The sequence below is a fragment of the Anas platyrhynchos genome, chromosome 1 (genome assembly GCF_047663525.1).
Source record: "Anas platyrhynchos isolate ZD024472 breed Pekin duck chromosome 1, IASCAAS_PekinDuck_T2T, whole genome shotgun sequence".
In the NCBI taxonomy this organism is placed as follows: domain Eukaryota; kingdom Metazoa; phylum Chordata; class Aves; order Anseriformes; family Anatidae; genus Anas; species Anas platyrhynchos.
In genome coordinates this window covers 35,025,441-35,048,945 of record NC_092587.1, presented here as the reverse complement: position 1 = coordinate 35,048,945, position 23,505 = coordinate 35,025,441, and the positions used below count along the sequence as shown (strand labels likewise).

General features: G+C 35.7%; 1 protein-coding gene across 2 annotated transcripts in view; it reads right to left on the bottom strand.

The window, feature by feature from the left end:
• The window catches only part of MON2 (MON2 homolog, regulator of endosome-to-Golgi trafficking), a 71,244-nt gene that overhangs the window by 37,328 nt on the left and 10,411 nt on the right, over positions 1-23,505 (bottom strand). For both annotated transcript variants that reach the window (XM_027456469.3, XM_038173264.2), the window contains exons 2-19: positions 20,406-20,469; positions 17,202-17,329; positions 16,222-16,353; positions 13,464-13,593; positions 11,822-11,919; positions 11,109-11,234; positions 10,153-10,347; positions 9,259-9,383; positions 8,776-8,915; positions 6,092-6,245; positions 4,661-4,893; positions 3,305-3,386; positions 2,435-2,616; positions 1,015-1,127; positions 702-806; positions 380-460; positions 220-293; positions 51-141 (exon numbers count right to left, since the gene is read on the bottom strand). In XM_027456469.3, the coding sequence (XP_027312270.2) occupies positions 51-141; positions 220-293; positions 380-460; positions 702-806; positions 1,015-1,127; positions 2,435-2,616; positions 3,305-3,386; positions 4,661-4,893; positions 6,092-6,245; positions 8,776-8,915; positions 9,259-9,383; positions 10,153-10,347; positions 11,109-11,234; positions 11,822-11,919; positions 13,464-13,593; positions 16,222-16,353; positions 17,202-17,329; positions 20,406-20,469 (2,253 nt within the window). The remainder of the gene's footprint in view (positions 1-50; positions 142-219; positions 294-379; positions 461-701; positions 807-1,014; positions 1,128-2,434; positions 2,617-3,304; positions 3,387-4,660; positions 4,894-6,091; positions 6,246-8,775; positions 8,916-9,258; positions 9,384-10,152; positions 10,348-11,108; positions 11,235-11,821; positions 11,920-13,463; positions 13,594-16,221; positions 16,354-17,201; positions 17,330-20,405; positions 20,470-23,505) is intronic.

Below are 23,505 nucleotides of genomic sequence, written 5' to 3'. Positions count from 1 at the left end.
GCTTTTTTCACAAAAGCACATAAGAGGAAAATAGAGAACTCTTTTTATACCTTATTGTTTCCATAGGCCATATCCATGGCTTCCAGAGACAAGGAGCAAAGGGCATTTATTAAGTGATGTAAAGACACATCATCAAGGTACCTGAAAAATAACAGCTATCAAAACACAACCAAGTTTGATACACATACATTATTTTAATTATAGGATAAGATTTCTTACTGTGAGCTTTCAAAAAGCCTCGAAAGTATGTTGGATATAACTGGTAGATCCGTCATAACTGCTGTGGTCAGAACCTTGAAAAGAGACAGATAATTATCTTATAGGTTGCAACAGAAAATACCGCATAATCATTAACTATAAAATGTACAATCATGCTTACTGTGCTGGGTCCTTCCACAGCTCTTCCAGGTTTTAAGGCACCCCCAACACCAGGTTTCAGCCCCAGAATCCACACAAGATGCTGAAATGCAAAAGGATGATTTTCAGCAGAAAAGCTGAGGTGAAACAAACATTCTACTCAAGTTAGCTTACAGCCTTCCAATGAAACAGAATTCAAGGAAAATGCTACAGTACTTACTCAAGACAATTCAAAGTACACCATGAATAGATTTTATTTTATTTTTTTTGGTTAGTCACATAAAATCTCAAAACTAAAGTACAAAGACATGCAAATAAGAAACCATAAATATTTTGTATCATACCTGAAGAGTAGCCAGGACAAGTTGCCACGATGTACCAAGAACAGCTCCATGGCAGTGAGCTAAGTTGAGTAATGTCCTCATACACTGAATATTTTTTGAAGTCAGCTGGAAAGAAAAAAAAAATCAAAACACTTTTTTTATTATTATATAATAACAGTGTTTCTAGGTGAGCTGGTTTTGGCTGGGATAGAGTTAACTTTCTTCATAGTGGCTCACACACTGTTGTATTTTGATTTTGTGATGAAAACAGAGACACACTGAGATGCAGAAAGGAGCTGGTAAGAAGGACAGATCGTTTTCAAGTTGTACTTACCATTACTGTTCCCTGTGGCTGAAGAGCTAAGGGTTGCCCTACTGCTACAACTTGCTGATGAGACTCACTTGAGGGACTGATCATTTGAACATTCTGTCCCTGAATGGAATATGCTAGAGGAAAATGAAAAAAAAATCCAAATTTTAAAACCAGTACTAACTGCAGTAACAACAGCCACCACTCCTGAGTGATGGCAAACATACTCCTAAAAATGTTTTCACAGTATTAGTTTTAAGATAGCTTACACTTCATTGAAATACTTACCTGAAACCTTTAGTTATATTTAGATTATTATGTCATTACCTTATGGGATTAAAGGAACTAGTAGTAATTTCTCCCTCTCTTTTGCAATATATTAATATATTTGGTGTCAAGACTAAAATATTAGTGCTAAAATGCTAAGGTACGAGCCTCAGAATGTCTTAACTCAGTCATCCATGGTTATTAACTATAAATGGTATAACTGTGCTCTACCACTTTGCTAGTGCCCTCAGATTTAAGGTTTCACAAGTGCTACCTAGTGGAATATTCCCAATAAAGGACTATAGGCAACCCTTTTTATAATTCACTTGTTAAAAGAAGAGTAACCTAAGTAAAATAGTATTAAGTTCACTGCTTCAACTCCACAGAGATTAGTGTAGCTCAGTCACATGTACTGCTTCACAGACTTGTGATCTAATAATACACTTAGCTTGTGAGCTGAAGAAAAGGTTCCATTCTTTGTTCTGATACTATGGTATTTTTGTTTCACATTAAGAGGTCTAATATTAAGCCCATCTGCCTATTCACCACGTAGTTGCAATTCTGGCTACACAGAAACTAATTTTCAAAATCAGAAATAGCGTATATCCTCACATGGCATGCCCTGTGATTTACAGCATTATCTCAGAATATGGGAAGCACCAATTGAATCTCTTGGAAGCTCAATAGAGCTCAGAACTTAAGACCTTTTATTTACTCAGTAAGTACTCCCAATCACTATACAATTGTAGAAAAGACTGTAGCACACCACAAATGTAGGATCTTCTAGTCAGATACTAATTATTTGAGTTTCTTGACAGGGACTTTTTTGGAATTTGAATGCCTTAATTACATATTCTGAGAGATCTTTAGGATGACAGACAGATCTCCTTAGAATATGAACTTCTGATATATGCTAAGCATCCAGGGAAGTTTTAGGTTGACTAGAATGATACGTATCAGATGCTGCAAGACTAAATAGTTCTGGAAAGGAGGCTGTCTAGAACCTGACTATAGATTTTGAGTAAATTTAGTACAGCCAAGTGCTTTATGCCAAACAGTAATACTGTTGTGCATCTTTGTAATCATACCCTGATAAAAATATGGGTACAGATTTATGGACAATATACGGAACAAAATTAAACATATTTAAATAATAAAGAAAAATCCATATACTTACATTTGCTGGACAGAGCAGCAGTTGTGCTGTTTAATACAGTAAGGGCATAGTGAGGAGGCAAGGAACCTTTGCAAATGGCAGTGATAAAGGCATCTCTTGATGTTACAAGACCCAGTCTTCCACAAAGTGCAGCCATGGTCAATTCTGCTTTTAGAATATTTTCAGTAGCAGCTTCGTCAGTGCTGAAAAACAGTATACATTGTTCAGTAAAAATTAACCCATGGCACAGAAGGCAGCTAACCAAAAGTGAAATCAGTGAGAACTCATACTTTGAAACTGGCAACACTATAAATACTGAAGAGCAAGTGTAATCAATCAACAGAATTCTCCAGATCCATTTCCTATAAAACTGGTCCTTAGTTATGAATGACTTCGCAAAGGAAACTATAAGGAGATACTAATTTCAGAAATTAGTGTCTGATAGCAAAAGACTCTTTGAAAGCAACAATAAAGTTACAAAAGTTATTACTTAATAACCAGCGCTTCCAACTGAAAAATTGTACATTAAAACAAGTACTGAGGTATTATTTATGCTTTTATAAACATTAGTCACAACATGAGTAGTATCATTTCAACATGTTTTAACATTCATAGTAATAAAGGAATAAAATTCATTTAAATAGTTTAAATGCAAGTCTGAAAATCTGATTAATTTTTCTATATTGAAATATTTTAAAGGTTTATTTTAGTATTTTGGGGACCTCCATGTAGTTTACTTGTAACAGATCAGTCTAACCATCACTAACCCACAGATGCCTCTCTACTTATGCACTACAAACAGCTCTCTCAAACAGCTGTCAACCAATATAAAAACTCAGTTCAAAATACAACTTGGAATTGAAAAATCAAGACAAACGGAAGACCAAATACCTTGCATCAAGTAGGAGGGATAATGCAGCAAGAAGACCACACCAACAGGCATTGACCATTTCTTCCCAGACAGCTCTGTTAACTTGAATGAAATGCATATAATTGTTTATAGTAGAAATGCATAATTGAAAGTTAACAAAGACAAATATTATCATGAACATTCAATGTTTGCTACCAGAACTTTTCAAGTTTGTGTACACACATATATATGTATGCACAAACACACATACATGTGTACACACACACCATTACCACTTAAACAGTCATGTTTAAAGTAATATTGCTAAAGCAAAAAATGTCTCCAGTGCAATGCTTATTCTAAATTACATTTTAAAAATCCTATGAAGGTATATAGAACTATTTTTAATCTCTGTTTACAAAAACAAGCAGGTGTAAGTTCATAAATGCGGGACATTGGGTAAAAAAGAAATACACCACTGAAATTTTTCAGAGAAGGAAAAATCTCTCTCCACTCACATTTACATTTCCCCAGGTTCTTAGATATTTTTTTCACTTCTCTAGGATAAAACCACTATAACCTAACAGAGCTATAATCTGCCCATATGGATTCCCATACTCCTCCCTCCCTCTGTGAGGCTATGGCAAGCCCCCAGGCACAGCGTGTGCTGCCTGCAGCACCATGGAGAGCTCTGCACTGCTGAGGCCGCAGACCCTGCTCCAGATAAACCCATTTCCTCTCCCTTCTGCAGCTCTGATGCCTCGGTCCAAACTTCAACTCTAGAATCTCAGCTTCCTTGTACACAAGCCAAAATCACTCCATACCCAAGTCTTTTTGTACATACACATACAGAGTCCTCATATGCTATACAAATACGAGATGCAGTTGGTATTATTCCCACTTTTAAAGAAGGTAAGTTCTTCCTAAAATTCTTCCTAAATAAATACTTGCATCTTATTTAAAGTCTTTCAATTAAAACATTTTTCTTTTCATTTTGCTAGTAGAAATAAAATTTTCTGTAATATGGCCATAACAGCCACATTTCTTCCATTCAGGCTGTCCCTTAAGAGCTAAGGACACAGGAAGGCAGAACAGTAGTTCTGGAGAACAGAATGTCTATTATCTCCCTCACATCCCACTTACATGGTATTAATATTGTAGAACAGCATTAACACACCATGAGGAGTGTAGGGCTAAGGTGCAAGAGGACAGAAACAGTATATCAGGTCAAGTTTTTTAAGATAACTGCTGCTCTGTTACAAAACGAATGAACAAACCATTAAAAGTTTTGACATAAGATTTCAAAACAATAAATTCAAACAACAAAGCATCAACTCTCTTACTCCTGCTATACATAAAATTATTGTACGTTACATAGTATTTGCATTTTCAAGTACCTAGCTCTTTGTCTGATTGGTCAGATACAGACTGCAAGTCTTGCCGCTCTGAAGCTTGTGCTGGTAATGAAGTTGTCTCTGTCATGGTTTGATTGACTGTCTCTGCCTCTCCCAACTCTCCTTCAATCATGGTAGTGATACCACGGACAAGATCCAGTAAACAATGAAATGCCACCGACATGGCATAGCCTTCAGGAATTGTAGGTGGCTCTACTTTGTCCAGCATTTCCAAACTAAAAAATTGAAAGCATGACAAGCAATCATGTAATAGTGCAACTGTGAGTAAGAACAGCGACAAAAACAAACGTTCTCAAGAAAATCAACTACTTGACTATAAAGTCACTAATGAAGAGAGTAAATGAGACATTAAATAAAATAGTAGATAAAAGGGTACAAACACTGAATACAGTATTTAGACCTGCCAATAAATATTTTAAGACATTAACACACATAAGCAAGTATCACTGAATGAATTATTCTACTTTCATTATTGTTTCATTTATAAGGCTGTTCCAAAGAACAGAAGCACATAGGAACAACAGAGATGATAGGTCAGAAAGTCATGACAGTGTAAATATTGTTAGAACAAATTGATAACAAGTCAGATGTTTCACGGTCGTTACTTTCGAGCCCATACAATGAGTCCATACAAATGGAACAGCCTGCCATAGGAAGATAATATACGGCCAAATATCCATCACCTATATGCACGGGTAGACAATGTAAGCTACTTGTACAAAGAGGAAACGTTTACATGATTCACTGCTGTATTCATACAGTTAAAACATCATTATTCTGGAACTGCAGCCTCATTGCTACTTTTCTTCATATTTTACCTTAAAAGCCCATAAAGAACTGCTGGGTTACAAATCCAATAAAACTGTAGCTGCCACAGCAGCAGTGTCTGCACAAGGCAAAGTGTTCTGTTACAGAAACCACCTGCTACCCCAACAATTATTATTTCATGATTTACTTTACAAAATGTTGTTAGATGGACTAGGCGTTCCTAGTCTACATACTAGATACAACATACCAGACACTTTTATACTGTAGTGCCACTATTCCTTTCTGCCCAAAAAGCTTTCTTCAGGCTTAACGTCCTTAATGTTTGTCATTGCAGAGCCCACCAGAAGACATTCTAAAATTGTTATACACTATAGCAAGGCCTACAAGAGAAGAGTTATACAACAACAGTATGGTAGAAAAAAAAATAATCCAACAGATGCTAGAGCCATAGGGGATATTTGGATCAGAATCCAGAGCATTTGGACAAAACAGTTAAAAATCAGACCACCTCACCATACAAGAAAAGCCATAAAATACCTCAATGCCAGCTGAACGAACACCTCAATAATCACTAACATAAAACAAATCCTTAGACAAATTATAAATGAAAATATTTGTTACAAACAAAAAGATAATGGTACTTACTAGGTAGCTTTAGCACTGCCTTGTACTGTTACATTCAGGATAGGTATCCAAGTTCCTCTGTACTCGAAGGCAGGTAATACAGTTGCACCGCCCCCCATTCCAAGCACTCCAGGGTTTGTCTGTGCTGATCCAGTGCTCCCAGATGCATTGCTTCCTGTTGAGGAAACCAAAGTATTAAAATTAATCATTCTCACAGTGTAATTTCAGTGATCAGCAGACATCCTTTTTTTAAGTTGAGATGTAGATTAATCTGAGATGCCCTACTCAATACATCACCATCACCAATACAAAAAACTATTTCTGAGCTCCCCCTGCTGTCTACAACATAGTATTATGTGGAAGTAATCCGTTTAAAAGGTGTAGCGGATACTAACTGCTCTACTTTCAGTCAGAATAAAACGTTCTGTGAAAGGCATAGCAACAGCAGCATGCATAAATCACTGAATAAAGTGAATTTAAATAGACTCAATGAAATAATACATATATTATTGAAGTTTCAAACATATTTAAATAAAATTTAAGGACTATTTGAATAGTTGCATTTAGAAGTAGCAGAAAAGTAAGGCTAATCATTCCAAGAATGAAGCTTACTGCAAACTAAAGATTTCAGAAATGAAAAGCCACATGAAGAAACTCAAAGAGAACTCCAGTGTGTGAATTTGCACCATCCCAAGGTACAAATTAACGTCACCAGGGAGGAGCCAGCAATGTGCCAAACAACAGCTAGGGTGGAATAAATTTTGGTGCCAATGCAAGAAGCCAAAAATACAAAGCAAACAAACAAACACAGATGGAAAGACAAGGAAGTCTGTATATATACATTTCCTGTACATATAAAGAAATCTGTATGACTTTTTTTCATACAGAAGAGGTATACATACTAGGAGTAGGTACCACGTGCAGATGCCCAAAAAAAGTTTACTCACAGCACCTAACTTCAGAACAACTGCCATTTTGGTGTGCTCTCTTTTAATTATGTAAAGAGGCTAAACTACTAATCCAGACAATATGAATACATGCAAAAACATATGGGAATACACTTCAATACAGTAAAGCTTAACAGGTTAAAAGCCAATACCATACTGCTAAACTGGTCAACCAAGCACTGCCACTGACATGAACACAACTGCACTGGTGCTGTTTTCTGTGATCTCACCAAGCAGTCACACTTATAAACTATTTTTTTTTAAATCATCTTAACTCCTTACAGTGGTAAAAAGGCTTATACTAATGAAATAGTGGCACAAAACTTGACGCAGCTTTCACCTTCTCCCATGAAATGGCTACCCATTGCAAAACTGAGGCTCTAAAGTCAACCACAATTGAATAAAACAGCCTACTACTACAGGACTACCACTGCAGCCAGAAGATTCAGTTCAAAAATTAAGCATTGGTATGTTCTTTGTTAGAGGTGGCCACAGAAGGAAAAGAGGCACAGAAAAATGCATAAGAAAGAGAGATGAAAAATGCTCAGATGAGAGGAACTGAAAAGGTAAAGGAGAAACAAACTGGAACTATAATCCAGAAAAACAGTGACAGCACTAAGAGTGTGTCCCTTCTGCAGTGCTGTTTCATGCGAAGAAAAAATGTAAGTTTGGAGGAGAATGAGTATTTGGTGAATGGCTTCTTGTGTGTGTGCTGTGTGTCATATGATGAAAATACTCAGTTTTATGCTTTTCTAATTTACTTAAGTGCATTAAACTAACCTAGAAGTAATAGAATTCTTCTATCAGCTTCTATACAGATAACTATCAAACAACAACATAGATTTCTTCACGTAAGCAATGTTAACACCCACTTGTAATTCAAACTTCATGAGGGAACGCTGGGAGGTATGAGTCTAAACACAGACTTTTTAATGTTTGCTAATTTAGTAGTAGACATGAGAGATAATAAACATAATTAAAATATAATTATCTCTTTTAAGAAGGCATGTCAAAAGACACCCTTAGAAATTCTTATGTTGTTTGTTGCTGAGGTTTCTGCTTCCAGAACCCTGGGAATAAGCAGAAAGCCCTAATTGAGATGTGACTACCTGCAAAGGGATTAACAGGAAAACGATTCTTCCTTATGCCAAATATACTATGTGAAACACCACAACCCCGGCTGCAAGAAAAGATAATTAAGTTTAGTTTCAGTAAGCGAGTTTTTTCAGCTTACAGAAAAAGCTTATCCAGAAAGCACAGATCCATCTTTTTACTCTTTGGCTTCCTCAGTCCAATTTTGTCCCTAAAAATCCAGAAGAAATTGCTATCACCTCTCAAAAGAGGAAGAAAACACACTGTCTAACTAACCTCAGTTGCATGCAACCCTCAATGACATCCACCCAAAATCAGACGGAATTCAGTCAAGTTTATAATAGTCAGAAATTAGAAACATATCCCTCATAATTTCCCTCAGAGAAGTTGCAAACCAAGGAGCTTGTAGAAGCAGATAGAGATAGGTAGGGCTGCTACTCTGCTGGCTGTGAGCAGTCCTCTCCATGATACAGGTACACATGTAAAATCATTTTGTGTAACAGACCTGAAAACTAGTTTGTCTCGAGTTATCACCTAAATGAATGCTGCAGTAGAGAACTGTATCAAACCAAATAAATTCTAATTTGATCATTAAAAAATACATAAATAAATAAATAAATAAATAAATAAATAAATAAATAAATGAGAGTAAGGACAAAACTTTACCAGTTTGGTTTGGTGTCACTGATGTATTCCCTGTGCTTGGTACAAGAAATAGTGACTGGATGAAGGACCCCAGAGCATTCACAATATCACGGAAAACTTTTGTGGAATGTTGCTTCATATCATAGGATTGACAAAAGGACCTGAAAAGTATTTTGGAAATATAATAAACATTTGACAATTTGGAGACTAAAAGCACATTTTAACTGCAAATATTTAGGTGAATAATAAACTTCAGTTTTGAGTAAATGTTTCTTTGATGCTGGTGAGACAGAGAGGGTTTGGAATACACAAATAACTGTAATAACTTCCTGGATAATAAGTATTGCCTACCGATTTATACAAAATTATCTTGAAAAGTTTATTGCATGTAAATTTCAAGATTCTATATATTTACGATGTTTTAGGAAGCATTTTCCACCAGAAAAAAAAAAAAAAAAGATTTCTTAAAATGTAAGTAAAAGTGAAATTTGATGTATGTTATACCTTAATAGCTGAGGCTGCACACAAAGCCTGTGAATAGATTCTACTGCAACAGCTCTTAGCCACTGTGGCTTGTCTGCATCCAGAAATTTAACCAGCAATGACAGAAAGATCTCACATTCTGTTACCTAAAATGATATAGTTTATAGCCATTAGATTAAAAGAAAAAGCCTTCTGCAGCACATTTTCCCCCAAAATCTTCTGTTTCATCTTTGTGCAAATTTTGCACAGGATCTAAAAAATACCTTCACTAAGTATTTACTCAAAATTATGCAAAAAACATAACTAATAAACTGTTTTGCCAAGCTAATACATATGCAATTGTATTGAAAGAGTTAAATTCTTTAAAGATATTTCAACAAAATTCATAAACGTTCTACAGTAAACAAAAGAAAATGTAAAAAAAAAAAAAAAAAAAAGCTTTTTTTTAGCTTTTATAAAAAAAGCTTTTAAAAAAAAGCAAATACCTAAAATTTGGGAGGTACAGAACAGCTGAACACGTGTTTTTAATGAACATTCTGTAAACAGCTTTAGCAACAGGAATCAAAAATCTCTTAGCAATTATTGTCAAAACGCAGTAATCAATGCTATCTAAAGCCAGAGAAGCAATATGAGAAGATTAAAAAGGTTCCCAAAATCTTGACTGAAAAAAAGTGAAGTATAGAAGACAACAGTTAACCTACTCACAGAATTTGTATAAGCCCACATTTAATAAAATACTATGTGTAGAATACATGTAAACACAAACACACATAAGAGGAAGACAATATTTAGACCTTTCTTCCCTCAGTATAGGTCAACAGATCCCAGCAGGTAATTAATGCTATTATTCACCACAGTACTAGCATATATCGAGAAAAACAGAATTGCATAAAGAAAATTTGAACATAATCTTACCAGCAAACTGTAAAACTGCTTAATCAAAACAGAAACTACTCTCAGCAAGCGCATACAGATGGGGAAATATGGTTTTTCCACTGGTGCTGGGGAAGATGATGTGCTAGAACCTTGTCTGAATTTGATATTTGGGGAGAAGAGCTTTATAACAAGAGGGCATACCCTTTCTTTAAGAAGAAAACTGAATTCTTGATGCTGAAAGAAAAAAAAAAAAGCATTTTTCATAAATTATAAACAGACACACTTCAGTTGCCTTCAGTAGCTCTGATTATGCATGTTATTTACATTTACTGTTAAGATCAAGTACTCTGAAGTCACGTAAATCTTGGTATAAATTAAAAGTTCATGGAATTAAAAGGAAGAAAGACAACATTTTAAAGCTACCAAAAAACATGATGAAATCACACAGTCAAGTTCATACGTACACTCCTCTTCTTGTATTTTGCAAATTAAAATAGCCTGCTAAAACATCATTTATTATATATCAAACTTCTTAATTTCTCTAATGTCTGCTAAAATGGGTTACTGTAATATTATGGTGCCTTTATGTATCATAGATGCACACAAATCATGGTTGTGATTGCTACTTCTTTGCAAGTGTTGCAAAGGTACAGTTTTCATTGAGATACTACAAATTAAATTACAGAGCTATATCCATAAGTGTCACAAATGATACATGATAAGAAAATACAACTCTGGAGGGGATGCATCTGGCAAAATAAAAAGTTTAACTTAGTATTACATGTTCCACAAAATGCACAAAGTATGAATGATAGAAAAAAATGGACAAAATGCATGCAATACGTCTATCAAATAAAAAGAAAAATCAAGCATAAAAGCTACAGGTCCTTTTGAAGGTAGTATTCCCACTAAATTAAAGAGAAGTTAATGATGTGTAAATATTACTACATACGTAAAGAAAAGACTTCCTAACTTTCTCTGCAAGAACTACTCACTTGTAAAAACACTTGTGGAAAGTCATTGAGGACTGACTCAAGAAGTTCCAGGCCAAATGTTCGGGTCATTTCCGTCATACCCACAAGCCAGTAAGGAGCATCAGCATTAACTAACTGACAAAGATCCTTAAAAAGAAATACAATAACATTGACATCCTCTGCACAGTCCTTTACTGTGATAATTTTTGAGTCTACAAAAAAATCTGCTCTCTGACTCCTAGTAATTTTCCCACTTCAACATAATTTTTCCTCAAATATTTTACTTAAATTATTATGAAATAAAAATTGTTTGTTAATTGACTGGTATCCTTGTAGTAACTGTGTTTATTCTTGCCCTCAAAGATATCTCAAAATTAGTAAATTTGCTAAGACAAGAAGATTTTTATTGGTATGATGAATGTAAATTATTATTTTTCATTATACATTTTACATTAATATACAGTACCAACACAAGAACTAAGACTGTGGTAGCAGTGCTTGGCGAAGGCAAATAAGAATCTCAAAGTTAATGCCAACACACATGCTTAGCTTTTCCAGTCATCCCTCTCAGATACAGCATATCATTGTCAATTACAATAAACACACGTAAGAAGGCCTGAAGCTCTGGTTAAGGACCTTACCAATATGCCAACAGCAGATTCTGAGATTTCTTACAGAGATACAGAAGCAACCAATCATAACTGCAAATGTGTAAGTATATTCTGCCCAACTACCTGAAAAAGCATATATGCATCTTTAGCACATGGCTTCAGTGTACTGACAGATCTTCTGTTACTATTTCCTTGAACCGCAGCTGGCTGTTCGATCGTGTCTATATAAAAACAGAAGTCAGTTTTGTTAACAACAGAACTGTTCAAATTCAAGTACATATTAAGCATTCTTACAAAGAGACCCTAAAAGAATGGCCAGGCAATTCTTCAACAACTTACCATTTGTAGAGGAATAAGGATTAGATTGAATATCAAATATCACAAATACCAAGTAATTCTTTACAATGCACGTTCTCTTGAGAACTGCTACTGTCGCCCATTTCATGCTAGGTAATCTAAGCTACCCTCACTTTATATTATAAAATACTTTAGGTTGGAAGGGACCTTAAGGATCATCTAGTTCCAACTCCCCTTGCCATGGGCAGGGACACCTCCCACTAGACCAGGATGCTCAAAGCCCCATCCAGCCTGGCCTTGAACACTCCCAGGGACAGGGCATCCACAGCTGCTCTGGGAAACCTGTTCCATTGCCTCACCACCCTTGGAGAAAATAATTTCTTCCTAATATCTAATCTAAACCTACCCTCTTCTAGTTTAAAACCATTTCCCCATATCCTATCACTACACCCCCCAACAAAGAGTCCCTCCCCAGCTTTCCTGCAGGCCCCCTGTAGGTACAGGAAGGCCGCTGTAAGGTCTCCTTGGAGCCTTCTCTTCTCCAGGCTGAACAACGCCAGCTCCCTCTGCCTGTCTCCACAGGAGAGGTGCTCCACTTCGTGGACCTCCTCTGAACTTGTTCTAATACATCCATGTCCTTCTGGTGCTGGGGGCTCCAGAGCTGAACACAGCCCCCCAGGTGGGGTCTCACGAGAGCAGAGCAGAGGAGGGGAATCACCTCCTTCAAGGCCACTTGGCCTTGGCCTCACAAGGTTCATGCAGGCCCGCCTCTCAGGCCTGCTCAGGTCCCTCTGCAGGGCATTCCTTTCCTCCACTGTGTCAACTGCACCACACAGCTTGGTAGCATTGGCAAACTTGCTGAGGGTGCACTCGATCCCACTGTCCATGTCACCAACAAATATGTTAAACAGGGCTGGTCTTGATATTGTCCTCTGAGAAACACCATTCCTTACTGAACTCCAGCTGCACATTGAGCCATTGACCACAACTATTTGAGTGTGACCACCCAGCCAATTCCTTACCCACTGAGTGGTCCATCCGTCAACTCCATGTCTCCAATTTAGAGACAGGGACATCATGGGGGACAGTATCAAATGCTTTGCAAAAGTCCAGGTAAATGATGTCAGTTGCTCTTCCCTCACCCCAAAGTCCTTTGCAATACTAACCCAAAGACCATCTCTTACAATTTGAAAAAAAATATATATATATATTTTTCATATATATGTGTGTATATATATACATGTATATATACACATCTATCTATGTATACTGACTGACACAATGGCTGAGGATTTTATCACCTTTGAATACTAATAAATGTATAAAAGACCTTAAAAATGAATAATGTCTGATTGTTTTTATAAAGTTTATAGATTTTTTTACTACTACTTTATCTGAAAAAATATAAACATCTAACGTGTCCAAACAACAGGTTAATAAAAGCAAGCAGAGTAAGAAGTATGCCCACCTTTATATCGTTCATCTTCAGCAACCACTCTCTCAAATACAACAGTAACTACCTGTCGCACTGTGGCTGCTGCAGTGTTATTCGTGATATTATCTTTTGTGAAGTGCAATCGAAAACAAAGTACAATTGCCTGGAAAAAAAAAAAAAAAAGAAAACACACACCTTACAACACCGTATCTTTACCTTTTAGCTAGGAGTCAAGATAGCTGATTGGGGAATATTTTCCACTATAGCTTCTCCAAAGGTTGCCTAAAAAAAATCTTTAATAACTTTAAATCTGAAGAATCAGAATATGTTTATGGATTATCCTAGCTAAAAATCTCTTTAGCAATCCTTCCTAAAAGTAAACTAGAATTGGTATTAAAGACATTATGATGCACCAGTAACTACCATACAGAAAATACACCATAATCACTACCAAACAACTTGTATGAATACTAACGTCAAAAAAAAGACACTGGAATTATAAAGTTAATTGTAGAAAGGTCAGGCAACTCCAAAGCTAAAATTGACATAATCTTACACCATTCTTCTCCTATATTAAATTGCAATAGTTTAACAACCACGTTGGCTGCGCTGCTATTACTCTTCACTAAGGTGTATATTTTAATATGTCACTGTGCTGGCAGTGACCTGAATAGTGTTTCCCATTGGATTTAGTATTACCTCTAACACATTATAATTATTTATTTTATAATTTATTTTGAAATGTAATATCTGTATGTGTGGTGAAACCTGTATTTCTTGTTCTTTTGTCCTTATTTCATGTTCTTGCACAAACGTGAGCCACACCCAGCCATGCTCTGAGCCACACAATACGCACAACTTTCCTTTCTTGTGGACTCTGCTCATATGGCATCCCCCTCCCATCTTAGTCTGAAATTTTACAGTACATTACACACCTTTAGACTTTCAGAAGACATTGCACGACTGTGTAGTTTAACCTAACTGCAATGCCTATATTGAGGGCCTTTACAAGGTTTACCAGTAACTTAATTTCAATCAGTCAAGCTGAAACATGAATATGCAATACACGTCTGCCTCATAGTCATTTTCACCAAGAACTTTTCAACATGGGGGGAAAAAAAAAATGACACAACTTTCAAATACTTCTCAAAAAAATCCTGGGGGAGGGAAGCAACAAACCAATCCATGATTCTACTCATGTTAAGTAAGACTTATATTTGGTTAATGCAGAAGCACTAGTAATTCCATACCTTCATGAGAAGTATGAAGAAATAAGTAAGGGATATTGAAAAATGTGTTTGGGAGACACACACATATACATGTATATATATTTAAAAAAATAATAATAATTAAGTGAATTAGGATGTAGATGTCAAGAACCTAAGGGAGCAGGAGGAAGAGTACAGAGGAAGCGGAATTAGAATAAACAAGGGATGAAATGTGTAGTGATGTGTAGCACATTGCCACGAAAGATATGGGGTATGCAGAAGAGAAAGTTATGGTAGTCTTAAACAGCAATTGTCTCCTGAATTCAAACCTGGTAAAACAACATTATTGCAGGTTGCTAAAGAACATCTGCTACCCAGTTAAAGAACAAGAATCCCATTTTCTAAATGAATTCCATTTTCTTCAAAAATGATGTTTCTGCCCTAGAACATAGCATCTAATTTCGAAAATGAGCATCATTTGGAACAAAAGAAACAAGGTGGTGATAAAGAGCCTGACATAGTTTGCATACTCACCTCAAAATGAGCTGACTGACAAAACCTTCAGTCTTCACTAAGTTTCTATTTGGTATCTATTTTTCTATTTAATTTCTATTTTTTCATTTACACATTATTTTAATTTTCCATTATCATCCTGCGTTCAGCAGACATTTATAACCTGGCTTTGTTCTCTTTTCATGTTTTTATTTTCCTTGTTTAAGTATATTAATAATGCTTTTAATATCTACACATTTAACAACCTGGGTAGTTATTTCTCTAAAACTTGAAGCAAAGAAAAACTGAAATCACTCCAACAGAACATAACACCTTAAAAATATTCTTGAATTCTATTCTCTCAAAAAAAAACTCATATCTCTCATATTAAACTGACACACGGAATGCAGAGCATAACAAAGACAGTAATTCACAATGGTTTGTTTAAAAAAAAATCTTCCTAATGTTGGAGAGAAAACAAATAAAATGCAGTCTAGAAAAGGGACTTAAACAGAACTTTACAATTCACATATGGGTAAACAGTGTTGTTCCACGTCTTGTAATTTAAGATTAAAATGATCAGTATACTTATTTTTTGTCTTAGTTGTGACATAACATCTGAAATTGTATGTGTTTAAAATTTTCATGATGTTATTTCAGTTCAGACTGAAAGAGCAGTAACTGGACTACCTAGGTAAGAGATTCAGGCCAGAGTGGGGGGGCAGCTTCTTCTAATATTTGCTGCAGTAGTGCCAACTTACACTGTGGTATGTGCTAATTTCACAAATAGAAAATTTATAGATACAGAAATAGAAAAGTTAGTAGATCAGAAGAATAAGCATTAGTCCAGTGCTTTTTATTTGAAGTCCTCATTAGGTCAGGAATTTGTTGTTGTGAGGAAGTAAAAAACAGACCAAAAAGAAAGCTAGAAGAAATTCTGTTTCAGAGTCTAAACATAAAGCCAGTAGATAAAACAGAATCAAGATATCTCCCTCTTCTTCTATTATTTTCAAAAGCTTCATATGTAGAATTTCTCCCTGTTTTTTTCCTCTTGGATATAAGTACTCTAACTGCCAGTAACAAATTCTTACCTTGGACAGTGCTTCATCGTGCACAACTGTATTTGTTGTTAAAAGTACAAGAACTGTCTGAAGCAATTTAAGTTCTTCAAGGCTATTTTCCATCAGTTGCCAAAGCATATTAATAATGTTTCCTGCTGCAGCCTACAGAAAAACATTTTGTGCCAATAATTAATATGTTTATATTCTATTTGTATCATGTATACACACTTAAGAATAGCACTCTTGTAACTGTGTATCATAACTGAATTTGTCTGCTTGTCTATGCCATAGGACTACATTCACAATATAAAGCTAATTTCATTGTCAGTCTTCACAAAGTATTTTTTTTTTAATTGACAGCAGAAATCTCTTAATTTTTAGTCCAAATTAAAATAGATACTTTATTTTCTATTTGGAAACATAAAAGAGACTGTACAAAGGCATTTTACCCTCAAAATTCATTCATATCAAAGAAATATCAGTACAATTTTATACTATGCAAAAATACTATACTATACCAAAGATGTATTTTATTATTATTTTCACCAACTTCCTACCACACTCTATGTGCAGTACCATAATATATCAACTGACATTTAAAGTTGCAGGAAATGTACATCCATTTTATTTTATTTTTGAAAGTAATATGTAACAAACACAATATATAGTGTTATCACATTCAGCAACTTTTATGGACGTAATCTGAAGTGTGATGTTTATGAAGGACCATTCCATGTTCCATTCCTGCACTATAAGACTGGCTAAATAAGCCGTTTTGAACATTCATGAGTTCCTTCTAGAAATTAGTATTTTCCCCCACCACTTTTTTTAATAGTCAAAATTGTGGTTTTCTTTTAAATTACATTTTTTATAATCTAAATGAGCAATATAATTTGCAAGCGATGTTGATTGTAACAAAAACGGTCTCCTAAAAAAGTATTCACCATCAGTCTGGGGTCAGTATTTCTCATATTGAAATATTTATGTGTTTATATGAAGATTGACCTTACCTCTGAAACAACTTCATGGGACATGAGCCTTTGGATGGCTGCTAGACAAAGCTGAGTGATCTTTGGTTCCTTTGTTCCACAACCCATGAGAAAAGGCTGAACTACCTCTGAGCTGTTCTCTTTCAACGCTTATGAAAAGAGATATGGAAGCAGTCAATTTTTAACACTCTGAAGAATACAAAATTTGTTAATCATACTTATTAACAAAAAGCAACCTCCAGTCTTGGAAATTTGTGAGTTACTTTTGCACCACAGGGAAGAAAGACAACTGGCTGCCAAAGCTCACCTCCACAGTGACCCCAATGCTCTAATTCCAAGCACCTTCTCTCTCCTTTCTCAACATTTTGCCTTTCTTAGAGCAACTTTCTCTTTCCAAATCCAAAATGTCCACTTAGAATCCATTTGGTTTGTAACAAACAGTAAGGCTCTGCCTACCCCAAAGCTCTCTCCGTCCACTCTCCTTCTGGTAGCCTTTTCCTTCTGCTCTGTGCCACCTCAGAACCAAATTCAGAAGCAACACAATGCATGGCACAAAAAGTACCAAGTTCTCAGAAGGAAGAGGAAGAACAAAATACCATCAATAAGGCCAAAGGAGAAAGAGACTCGAATGTTTGTATGCTGGATACACACACCTAGCTGTGAATTCTTCAACTGGTGTTTCAGTGAAGAATGGCAGTTTCTTAAAATGAAGCATTTTCATGAGAAATTATGAGTTTCAGGATTTTTTTTTAAGAGAAAAAAAAATTGCAATTAACGTAACATTCCACATATGTTGTTGTTCATTCATGAAAACTATCGGAAGTTCAGCTGCTCATTTCAGATACTAAAAATTTCCTCACAGCTGAAAACTGATTGTGTTCTTACACTGAATGTCATCCAATGTGTTTTAGTCTATGTGTAATAATAAACATACATTTATGAAAAAAATAACGCTTTTTAGAGCACAGATCTTACCACAAACAAACAAAACATACATTCCCACATAAAAACGCAAAAATGATCAAGTAGGTATTATACTGAACAATTCGAAGTTTGGTTCTCATGAAGGTTTTTTATAAGGATCACTATAATCGACTTGAAAAAAATGACACAAATATCAGGGTAAAAACTACAAAAACATATTTTAATCATACTTTCAACTGAAGTTCTAGCACATGACTAACAAATTTCTTTGTAAACAATAGATTAAAATAGATATTTTTTTTTGTTATGTAGTAGCTCTCACAAGGTAATACTGACACATAGACAGTCCATAGTCATGTCAGACTTTTCATGACCAGCTGACAGAGGCTGACTTTGCACCAAATGCCTCACCAAAGACAATTAAAATGTGAACACAAACATGAATGAAGACATAATTTTAGGCATCTGTCGGTGTCTAGTGTGAACAAGAGAGCTAAGCTTCCTCTCGAGCCCATGACACACAGCTGAGAGAGCTTAGGAAGCTCAGGCTGGACTGGATACAAAAGCTTCCTTACTCATACAACTTTCCGACTTGCCACCACATCAGAAACTGACAAAAAGAAGAAAGCAAAAATTTTAAAAAGATACCAAAAATATTTTATAATTAATATAAGATTTTAAAATCATTATTTCAAAATCAAACTTGGTATTTTTCCTATAATCCACTAGAAGTAATCTCACAACAGGACATATATAAGCATTTTTACTTTATGAAGATGAAATAAATGTTTGGTCAATCTAGTTTGGTACCAACTGCTACATCAGTTTCAGTCTTAAAACATACAAAAATGTTCTTAATATCCATTTGTGCTTCCATTTCGCTATACCAATTATATATTTTTGCTATACCAATTATATATATTTTATTATTATTATTATTATTATTATTAGTTTGTTTTTGTTTTTTTTTCTCCTAAGAGAGGACAACAAGTTACATCAGTGACCTCAGAATTCCAGCAAGTTAAGCATGTCACCAGACATAGCATTAGTTCTCTACTGTCATTGTTCAGGTTTTTTGTTTGTTTTGTTTTTTTTATGAATGAAAAAAATGCTAACTACATTCTAGCTCAAACCTTACAAATGAAAACTAATGACGAAATTTGACCAACTACCAGAAGGTGTTCCCTCCGAAAGATAAAAGACTGCCAGTCCATGCCCCAAATCAATAACCTTTTGCATCTCTGCACTTCGAAGATTAAAGACAAACAAAACCAAAAAAGACAAAAAAACAACAAACAAAAAAATCCTTGCAGGATCACAAACTAGCTTTCTAAAATGTAAAGATCTTTATGGAGTAATACGCCAAAGAATGTCGCTACTTCCCAAATTGCTACCTACAGAATTCCCTTGTTCATTTATAGATTTTGATGCATAGCTGACATTACCTGGCATAGCTTTCCCACTTATGTCAGCATTCATGACAGCAGGAAAAACAAAGAAAATAAACAAATAAAAACGAGGCATTAAGGTGAAATATTGAAGGATGGGACTGCTACTTCAAGTAACTCTAAAAATTGCCTCCTTAACAATATCTGATTTACAAACCTCACAAGAAACAGTTTTACACCTATTTCATTTGGACCTTTACAATAATTTAACTCTGTAAGGATTTTGACAACAGCTAGGGTAGACACTCAGGCATACAGGAGTATTCAAATTTGGCCAAAGGCTTTACCAGCCATCGATTTACATACTACTTAATACAACTGAAGAAAGTCAAGAGATACTGTTTAAAGCACTTACAAAGCTGCAACTCTCCTGTCCCTCAAGGCAAGTTTGAGTACATCTCAAACTGGATGACCTTGTCTCAGATTAAGACAGATTTTTGCCTGCCAGGTACAAGTCTCCAAAGGCTAGACTCTCACAGCAAACACACAGATGAGGATCACACTGCAGAACGCTACACAGAGCTCTCAACAACAGCTGTGGTGAACGTAGACAGTGAGTAAGATATGGAGAATTTGAAGCCTAATAATTTCATGTTATTTTCCTAAGTGGATAATTACTTTTTGTAGAACCACTGCTGAAAATGGAGACCTTTCTCAGCATCAATATAGCTTGAGCATGATAGAGAGTAGAATTTTTCAACATTACCAGATTTTTTTGCTAGGTGCCAACACGCACCACTGATGTAGCACACGCTAAAAGGCATTTAGGATTGTAACACATAACAAAGACTCATCTTTAATGTTTTGATCTGTAACCCAAGTTTATTTTTCCCATTGTACTGCAAATAGTTACCTGCCAAAATATCAGTGTTCCGTGCAGCTATCGTTTTCACTTTTATTATTCCTGATTCAGCAGCCTGTAGGGGAAGGAAAATAAGTAGTTTAGATGCTATTTCACACATCAATATCTGCAAAGAAATAAACATATAAAATAAATAGAAATGTACAGTCTCAGAGAAAAAATATCTCTGTAGTGTTTTCAGCAAGCGGCACTAATGTAGAATTGAAACTCCTTTCCAGAATTGCACAGAAAGGGGTATAATCTGTGGGGTAGATATTTTAGAAGACATTGTTTTCATTGTATTATTTTTCCAGTATTATTTTTCCACACAAATTCTACCACTGCTCTTCAAGCCAGGTAAGAGCATTTTTGGTTTTAAAGCAAACATTCTTACTAAGATTTTTGGAAGGAAACCCAACTTCCCATGCACTTTGTGTCTGGAATTCCCCATACAAATTAACCCCACGCAGCAGCACGTCCAGCTTCTACAAGCCTTCCTAACAATATTCAATTTTGGCCACCATGCCACACCGACAGCGCCCTGACCTCCCCACGAGCACTACCTGAAATCCCAGCCGGACACCTGGGCAGGAGGGATGTGCGTGGGAGCTGAGCGCTAGCGCTGCACCAAAAGGCAGAGCAAGAAGGTCACGTAGCACCACGGGTTATCAGCAGCTCCCCACTTAGCCTCCATGAACACCCTCCAGAGTAAATCACTGAGTCCTGTTTCCTAACGCAGTCAAGTCAAACTGAAAATTTAGCACTGATGCTTGCTTTCCCTTTCAAAATCAATATTTCTGGCAAGTTTTATGTAAAAAAAAAATAAAATCAAAATATACTGCAAATGGCTCCTGTCCATTTTTTGTAATTCCATTAATACATCTTAAACCTCTGGAAACAATTAAAGAAATTTCAATGAGCACACTGTGCACCAAAAATAAATGCAACAGTTTTTCCCAAACGATAGGACACATGCTTCTGGAGAATATTTTTCTGCCAAATTTGAGAGTACACTTGCACATTCTAACACAGCTTCATGTTTCTGTGTACTTTACACACTAAGCCTTTCCACTTTCCTTCCACTGTTCAGGGAAGTGTGCTGTCACTGTATGAAACCAAGCAGAGAAGCAATCCATGGCGGTAGATATATGAAAGTGAACGTGTACGCAGCTCTACCAAGCAGTAACATTTCCCCTCCATTGAAACACTGTTCCAATGAGATTTCCCAAAAAGCCAGACTAAGATGACTGCATAAACTCAAACTCAAGTATTTTCATTAAGATTTTGTGTTTCTCAAAAGAGAAAAATTTTAAAAATGGAACTTAAATTTCCAGCACTTACTTTGTTTCCCAACATAACTATAGGAAGACTATACACAGCCTTACCACCACTTCAAGACACTTGTGAAATTCTGGGGAATTCCATTAGCTTTGCTGAGCAGTGTTTCTACTTAAAAAAATATTTATAGAATAGTATCAACAGTGCCTGAAGTAACAGGCAACACGCTCAAATGAGCACAAAGCAAGATGCAAACAGATCTTCCACATAATTAAAATGAGGAATGCCAAAGACTATTGTCATTTATTTCAATTATGTTAACTTAATGTGTTGAAGTGTCTAAGTTTTAAATCAATCCGTGTTCTACTTCACTTATAAATGTCAACTAATGGGGAGGGGGGGATCTTGTCACAACAAATTGCTCTTGTTCATTAATATGACGGATTCGTCACAGTCCAACTTCAATTATCTTCAAACTAAGCCTCATCACATCTACTGGTAAGTGATTTATTTCTTGCCAGTATTGACAAATTCCCTCTGAATCAAACAAACAATGAGCTTGCCACACGCATGGCACCTGCACATACTCCAAACGTGGCACAAAAAAGGAAAAAAAACGATTTACAACAGCACATCTCCCATTTATTTGTCTGTTACCTTTCATGTAAAATAGCATAGATTAAAAAAAAAAAAAAGGTAAAACAAAACAACCAAAACAACAGGTGTTAGAGCTTTTACTACTCTAAATATGACAGCTTTTCTCCTTAAGATACATGAATTTCTGTGATTATCTTGGTTATGCTTTCTTTTCCCATTTCTATTTAGAATTCCAAATCAAATTGTTCACTAACTTTGAATTGGAAACTAACTACACTGCACACAACCTATTAAAAACCAAACCAAAACAAAAAAACACTCTACTCCCCTACATATGTAAAAAATAACCATATAACATCTATGAAAAAGGACTTTAGTTGAAAAATAAACAATAGAAATAATGAGACTATAAGTTCTCTGGCTATCCTATACACATCAGTATAAAAGTGCTCTTGGATAGCCTCAGTTTAACTTGGCAAGAGAAAAGAGGTGTTAATAATAGGTACCATGTTTACAAATTTACTTCAGTTTGAGCATTACTGCAGTACTCTATGGGTGACTGCCCCATCAGAAAAGGACACCATAAAAACACCAATCAGGGAGATGGCCAGCACCAACCTGTGCATCTACTGGTATTTATGCAGTTAATCCACTTTCATGTAAACATAAGGCATCATTTTTTAAGAAGTCACAACTTAAAAAGTAACATAATCAGAGTTTCTGTTAGCACCATAATTAACAGCAGTCTAATGAGCAAGTCAATTACCTTTTAAGAAGCAGTAAATACATACGTAATTCCTGCAATGTAAAAAAGCTCAAATGCCCAAATGCCACTGTTGGGTTTTGTTTTGTGTTTCTGGTGCACTGGAAAACTGCAAACTGGAGCACTCGGTTTGGGCAGGAGAAATACCAATGAGGAGCAGAGATTCAAATGAGTCTCTTCTGGATACTTTGATTTGCTTTTAATCAGTCTATAATCTCACAGCAAAATCCATCAGGATCCTCTGGGCTCAAGCACTTGTCCCACCATCACTCTGCTTCCTTGCAACCTGCCACAGATTTGCTGATTACCTGGAAATCACCTTTCCCCAAAATCCAAGGCAAGTGGAGAATTTATCTACAAAAATCAAGGGTGTAAGAGTTTCTCAGATCCAAAAACTCCAGAAGAGAGGCCATAAGGAATAATGGCACGCAGTGCCCCTGAATACATAACTGTGTAATTGTTTAGGGTGGGGGG